Consider the following 6,870-nt stretch of genomic DNA (forward strand, 5'->3'; position numbering starts at 1 on the left):
AAAAAAGAAAAAAAGAATGTCCACACCTCTATCTCTGTGGCTCTGTCAGGCGTCCGTGGCTGCTCTGATCCTTGCCCCGCTTGGCCCCACACAAAATGGCGGCTCCTGGAGCAGCTGAGCTCCTGACCCAGGAAGCAATTGATTTCTTGCTTTTGCCACAAACTCCCCAGCTGTAAGTCTTCCAACCTTCTAAATATTCCTTTATATGTGGTTCAGAGTACCGGGACCATTCCCTGAGCCTTCTTGGTCCTGTATTCTGTATTGTTCTCGGCAGAGCTTGTCACTACACTTCCACCCGATCTGCCATCTTTTTCCGGAAATCCTGGAACAAATTCTTTTTGGTGTTGTGATGTATGCTAATTTCAGGTTGTTGTAATTAATATGTGTAGGCCCTTAAGGCAGTTGGGTTCAGTGTCTATTAGGAACAGAGGGCAGCTAGGGTGAGTGTGTCTGGCCAGGAAGGCTGTTGCTAGGCCAAGGTTGGCCTGTTGGCTCTATGGGTTTTGTATGCCTGTAACAGAGCCTTCCCAAATATACGCACCAAGGTAGCACAGCTGGCATCACCTTACTCTGATACAGCTCACAGCCGTGCAGCTCTGAACTGGACAGCAGAGGCCATGCTGGGGGTAGACAACGGTGGGGGATGGTCACACCTCCTCTGACCAGGGAGCATGGGGAATAAGAAAGTTTCATACCTTTCCCATTGCCAGACACCTGTGGAAATATGTGTCACAAGGCTGCTGTCTGTCTCCAAAGCTGTTGAAAAAGTTCAAGATGGCCATACCACATCTGATCAGTAGAACACTCACCAGTATGTTTCTATCCTTCTCCCCCAGTGTTCGGCTTCTTCTCCCAGCAAATATTTAACCCACTTCTATAACTTTCCCTCTGACATTCATTGTTTGAGGATAATCATCTATGTCTGTTTTATTTTGTTTCCTGTATCTTTGTTGTAGAGGGTCAATGTATGTCTGTCTAGTTTGCTGTCTCACCAGAAGTCTTGGTTAAAATTTTTACTTAAAAGTAAATTTGCTACCATGAAAGAATGCCAGGATTACTGGTCAGAAAGATACTTAAGAACCTGAGATTATGAACTTTGACCACCGTTTAGGTCTGGAACGAACTCATGGCCTAATTTTCTGTCATGCACTAGATAGGTATATTGTGTTGTTGTTAAGTGCTGTCGAGTTGGTTCTGACCCATAGCGACCCTATATAGGGTTTCCAAGGAGCAGCTGGTGAGCTTGAACCACCGACCTTGCAGTTCAAACAGCTTTGCAGTCTGGTGTATTAATCCACAGCGATGGGGGGACAAAAAAGCTAGTAAGGTATGCTCACAATGGAATGGTCAACCATTCAAGATCAAAAAAGCAACATTTACCTAAGAGACAAAGTTGAGAATGGATGAGTAGGGTGAAAGGGAAATAAGAACCACAGGAGGAAGTGGATTAACTGTTGTCACATGGCATGGCGGGCATTGCAATCATTGAGATGAACTAAAGCGTATGATTTGTTGAATATAAAATTGATTATCTTCTCTGCAAATCTTAATTTACAACAAAAACTTTCAAAAAATGTTACCATGTATTTGTGCATCCAAGAAATATTTATCGGGTACCTACTATTTTATAGGAGTCCTGGTGTGGTGCTGTGGGTTAGTGTGCTGGACTGCAAAGTCAGTGTGAACCACATGGTTAGTGGTTCAAGCTCACCAACCACTCCCTGGAAACCCTATATAGGGTTGTTATGGGTTGAAGCTGACACAACAGCACTTAAAAAACAACAACAACAGCTGTGCTACAAACACAATACAAAGCAAAATATCTGCAGGCTAGTGAAGTAGACACATACTGCAGAATCACGCACAAAAAATGTAGGCTTATAACTGTGATAAGATCCTCAAAAGAGAAGTCTGTAGCATTTTTAGAAATCATAAAAGATATATTTGAGGTAATTAGAATGGTAATGGAAGCTCCTTTGGGGAATACTGACTGAAGTTCTGGATGGAAGGGAGGTAAAGAGAGATGTAGGTGAAGAAAGAAGGAAAAAATGTTCCTGACAGTGGAAATAATATGTGCCAAACCTCTGGAGGAAGGATGTATGATGCATGAAGGGGAACTGAGAGAAGGATAGTAAGACTGGGGCAGTAGATTACATGATACAGTTTGTATATTTAAAAATCATGGGGACATTTAGTGGCCTGGGATAATATCATTTTTCTCCAGATATGCTCTAGTCAGGTGACTTTGGTAATAGCGATCCTTGATAAATGTCATTCAATCATGAATAGGGATGAATTTCAGACAGGCTTTAGTCACCTTGACTAGTGGTGCATTTCTAGTTTTTCCTATTCCTGGTCTTCATCCAAAGGCTGATATGTCTACAGGAACTAGCTCTTGTCTGCAGTTTAGGATCTAAAATCCAGTGTGTCTTTCTAACCTAATCAGTCTATCAAAAATTCTGCTGATATTTTCAGGATTTTCTGGAATTGGTGACTGTTCCTAGGAGACAAATAGCCTCAAATCCTATGGTCATGTCACTGAGATTCTTTATTCTAGTCTTTGCCCTATAATTTGTTACTAACATCTATATGATGCCTCCAAATAGACTTCATTTTATATATTGTCCAGTGTACTTAGCTTTTCTCAGCAGGATAGTTAGTTTCCATGTAATAGTTCACCATACCTAAAATGGCTGCTTGTAGAGACTATATTGATAACAGGCCAGATCAATGCTTGTAGACTAGACATAAAATTTGGTATTAGTCCAGCAGAAAGATGATGATAACTAGTTATGAAGTGGTGAAAATGAAGAAAGAAGATTAGGTGGAGAGGAACTGTAAGGTAGAATTTGCTGAGCTTTGAATGTAGTGTGAGGCAGAATGATACGACAAGGATGATTTCTAGGTTTCTAGTTTGACCAGCTGGATAGATGGGATATCGTTCACTGATGTAGGGGAAGAGTTGACTCATCTGAGGGGCAAAGATCATATGCTTCAGTTGGAATCTGTTGATTTTGAAGTGCTTTGAGACATACTAGAAGCAATATCAGTTAAGCACTCATTAATGAACTAAAAACAATAGATGTCTAGGTTGAAAATATTTATGTTTGAATCACCATAGAAGTAGATAAGGCAACTTAGAAAGTATAGAGTAAGAATAAAGGGGCTAGGATGGAGGTTTAAGAAATTCCCGTATTTGATGGTCTTTCTTTGCAAAGGAAAAATAGAAGGAATGGCCACAGATCTATGAAGGAAACTATCAACTGAAGTTAGTGTTTTGAGAAGAAAAGTACTGACAACAATGTTGGATGCTGTGATGACTGAAAACAGGTGATCAGAACCAATTTGAGGTTGCTTATGATGAGGCAGAAAATAAACCATTGCAACTAACTTAAAGCTATTAGAAAGGCAGTGCTTTCCTGGGTAGAGTGGCAATATATGTAGAACTTAAATTAGTTAACTCAAAATTGATAATTAAAAAAAAAAAGACTGAGTTTTCTGGTCAGAAAGAAATGAAAGGAACCTGAGACTATGGTCCTCTACCACCCTTCAGATACGGAAAAGAACTCAGCCTTGTGACCCAACTGTAAGCCAGGCTGTAGATAGGCATATGGGGGAACAGAAACACAAGTAACGTAAGCTCACTATGAATGATGGAACACTTCAATCACTCAAAATAAAAAAGGCAGCACGTACCTAAGGACCAAGTTGAGAAGGGATGGGAAGGTGGTTGGAATGGAAATAGGAGCCACACAGAGGAAGAGGGAAAACTGCTGTTGCGTAGAAGGGATTGCAATCACTGAGATGAAACAAAGTGTGTGATTTGCTGAATGTCAAACTGATGGTCTGGTCTTGTCTGTAAGCCTTCACTCAATTCACAGTAAGAAGTAAAAAAAAATTTTTAAAGAGTAAGGAAATATTCTTTAAACAAGACACCAAAAGCATTAACAATAAAGTGAAAGAGGATAAGCACTGAACTGCTAACCACAAGGTCTGTAGTTTCAGCTCACCAGCCACTCTTCAGAAGAACGATGAGGCTTTCTGCTCCCACATAGATTTACAGCCTTGGAAATCCTATGCAGAATAGCTAGGAATCAGAACCAATTCGGTGGGACTTAATAACAACATATTAAAATAACTTTTCTCTCCTCAAAACATATAATAGAGTTGAAAAAGCAAGGCACATATTGAAAGAAAATATTTGAACATTAAAGAATAACAAAAATGACATTATCTATAAGCAATTGTTCTGCTGTGCATAAGGTCGCTATGAGTTGGTACCGACTCGATGGCACCTAACAACAACAACAACAACAAGGTAAGGAGCTCTGGTAGTGTAGTGGTTATGTGCCGGGCTGCTAACCTCACGGTCAGCAGTTCAAAACTACCAGCTGTTCCACAGGAGAAAGATGAGGCGTTCTGCTCCCATAAAGATTTACAGCCTCAGAAACCCTGTATAGGGTCGCTACGAGTTAGAAGCGACTCCACGTCACGGCACATAACCAACCAAAAATAAGCAACTAAAAAAAAAAAAAAACAATAGGAAAAACCCCCCAGACAACCCAATAGAAAACGAACAAAAAGTCTTAAACAGGCACTTTTTAAAAGAGGAGATCCAAATAACCAGTTAACATATGAAAAGGGTTAAACCTCTTTAGTAATCAGATAAAATTAAAACCACATACAAACCCAAAACACCTGCTTCCCCAAATGTAAAGGTCTCAGAACACTAAGTACTGGTAAGAATGAACTTTTGTTTCAAGCTCCTGATGGGAAAACATACAAGTACAAACTTTTGAAACAATTTGGCATAGTTAATGGGAAAATACATAAACCTTTGACCAGTGATTCCACTTTCAATTATAAAACCTTAGAAAAACACATACACGTATCGTCAGGCATTATTAATAATAGTCACAGACCAAAAAATCTCAAATGCCCTTCAATAGTAGAATGGATAAATAATCTGCGATATAGTCAAGCAGTGAAAAACTACACATTAATGAAAATAAATGACCCAAAGTTTATCTGTCAACTGTATGGGTGAATCTCATAAGTATAATGCTAAGTTAAACAAGATGCAGACGAATACACAGAGTGTGACTCTAATTATATAGTTCTTTATATCATTTTATAAAGAAGCAAAGTATTATTGTCATAAAAGTTAGCATAGTGCTTACTTACATATGAGAGGGAAACAAATTGCTGGCAGTGAATTCTGACTCATGAAGACCTCATGTGAATCAGAATTTTCAATGGCTGATTTGTTGGCACTTCTTCCAAGGTGCCTTTGGGTGAATCAAGCCACCATCCTTTAGATTAGTAGCGAAGATCATTATCCTTTGCACCACCAAACCCAACCCATTGTCGGTCAATAGATTGAGACTCATAGCCATCCTGTATTGAATTTCTGAGACTGTAAATCTTTACGATGCAGATAGCCTCATCTTTCTCACAGGGTGGTGGGTTTGAACTACCAATTGTATGGTCAACACCTGAACGTCTAACTTCAAAGCATCACCAGAGCTGCTTTTGCATCATGAGGGGATTATAATTGCAAAGAGATGAGGTAAATTAGGAAAGGTTGGTAATGTTCTTCTTCTTTTTATTTATTTTTCCAGCCAAAGTCTCTGGTTATGTGTGTTTACTGTGGAATTCTGTTTTAACTGTTTGCATATCTTATGCTATCTCTTTATGAAAATAATATTTTGCTACTAAAATAAAGAGTTCTACAAAGCATCCTCTAAAATGATGCCTTTGAATCTTGCATTAATTATAGTTTTGTAAATGGTGCTCTCCAGTAGTAAGTTTATCAATATGAGAAATGAGGCAGCTGTATGTAAAAAATTCCCTGTATTTTTAAAAACAGGTAAAAATATTTTAAAAATTATTTTGATTCTTAGGTTGGATCATTAAATGCATGCTTCCTTGCAAAAAGGAATTTCCATGTTGATGTATATGAAGCTAGAGAAGGTAAGTAAATACTAAACACTGAGAGATTGTCTTTAGACTTTGTGAATAAAAAATATTTTAAATAAAGTTTTTAATATTAACATAGAAACTGTTAGAGTTATTTAAACCCCAGATAATAATTTTAATATACATTTACTACTAGTCACATTTTCTTTAAAAGAGTTTAGTGAGTTCTTTTAATTCGGTTCTTAATGTGCCAATTCTTCAGCTGCAATATTCTAATCTTGTACTATGACATGAAACGGTGTATGTAACATGGAATCTGCTTCCAATGTCTTAGATATCCGAGTAAGTAAATTTACACGTGGAAGAAGCATTAACTTGGCGCTTTCTTATAGAGGACGACAGGCATTGAAAGCCATCGGCCTGGAAGATCAGGTACACTTTGTTTTACTCATAGAAGACACTACCTGATATCTTTTCAACAATCATATGAGCTTAATTTTACTTTGGTTAAAGCACCAACTCATGCCAAGAACTTCTGCATGAAAACTCATTCTAAAAAGATTTTCAAATGTCTGCATTTGACATGAGAAGAACATTTGAAACTTGAGTACCACAGGGACCAGAGCATACTGCAGCCACCCCCAGTGACCTCCTAGCCATCAGGCTCTTCTCAGCATAGGGTGATCTGCCTACATAGATGAGCAGCACCCAGGATCAGAGGAGGCAGAACTCATAATCTAATCTTATCCCTAATACTGTACTCCAAAGCCCACTGAAAATGGAAGGCTTTTTATCACTTTTTTTGGCATAAAAACAAAACAGAAAAACCCTTTCTATAGTCTCTCTTCAATCCCTTTTAGTTTGAATATATTGGTTATAGAAATACCATGTTTTATTATGGGGTGGTACCCTAGGGTTTGTTGGATATTATGTAATGTCACTGTAAGATAA

At 38.4% G+C, this 6,870-nt stretch overlaps 1 protein-coding gene across 1 annotated transcript in view; it reads left to right on the forward strand.

Moving 5' to 3' along the window:
• Positions 1–6,870, forward strand: part of KMO (kynurenine 3-monooxygenase (kynurenine 3-hydroxylase)) — a 170,067-nt gene that overhangs the window by 78,464 nt on the left and 84,733 nt on the right. The window contains exons 3-4 of the mRNA XM_006868580.1: positions 5,904–5,973; positions 6,254–6,351. Coding sequence (XP_006868642.1) covers positions 5,904–5,973; positions 6,254–6,351 — 168 coding nt within the window. The remainder of the gene's footprint in view (positions 1–5,903; positions 5,974–6,253; positions 6,352–6,870) is intronic.

The sequence above is a fragment of the Chrysochloris asiatica genome, unplaced genomic scaffold (genome assembly GCF_000296735.1).
Source record: "Chrysochloris asiatica unplaced genomic scaffold, ChrAsi1.0 scaffold00119, whole genome shotgun sequence".
Lineage (NCBI taxonomy): Eukaryota > Metazoa > Chordata > Mammalia > Afrosoricida > Chrysochloridae > Chrysochloris > Chrysochloris asiatica.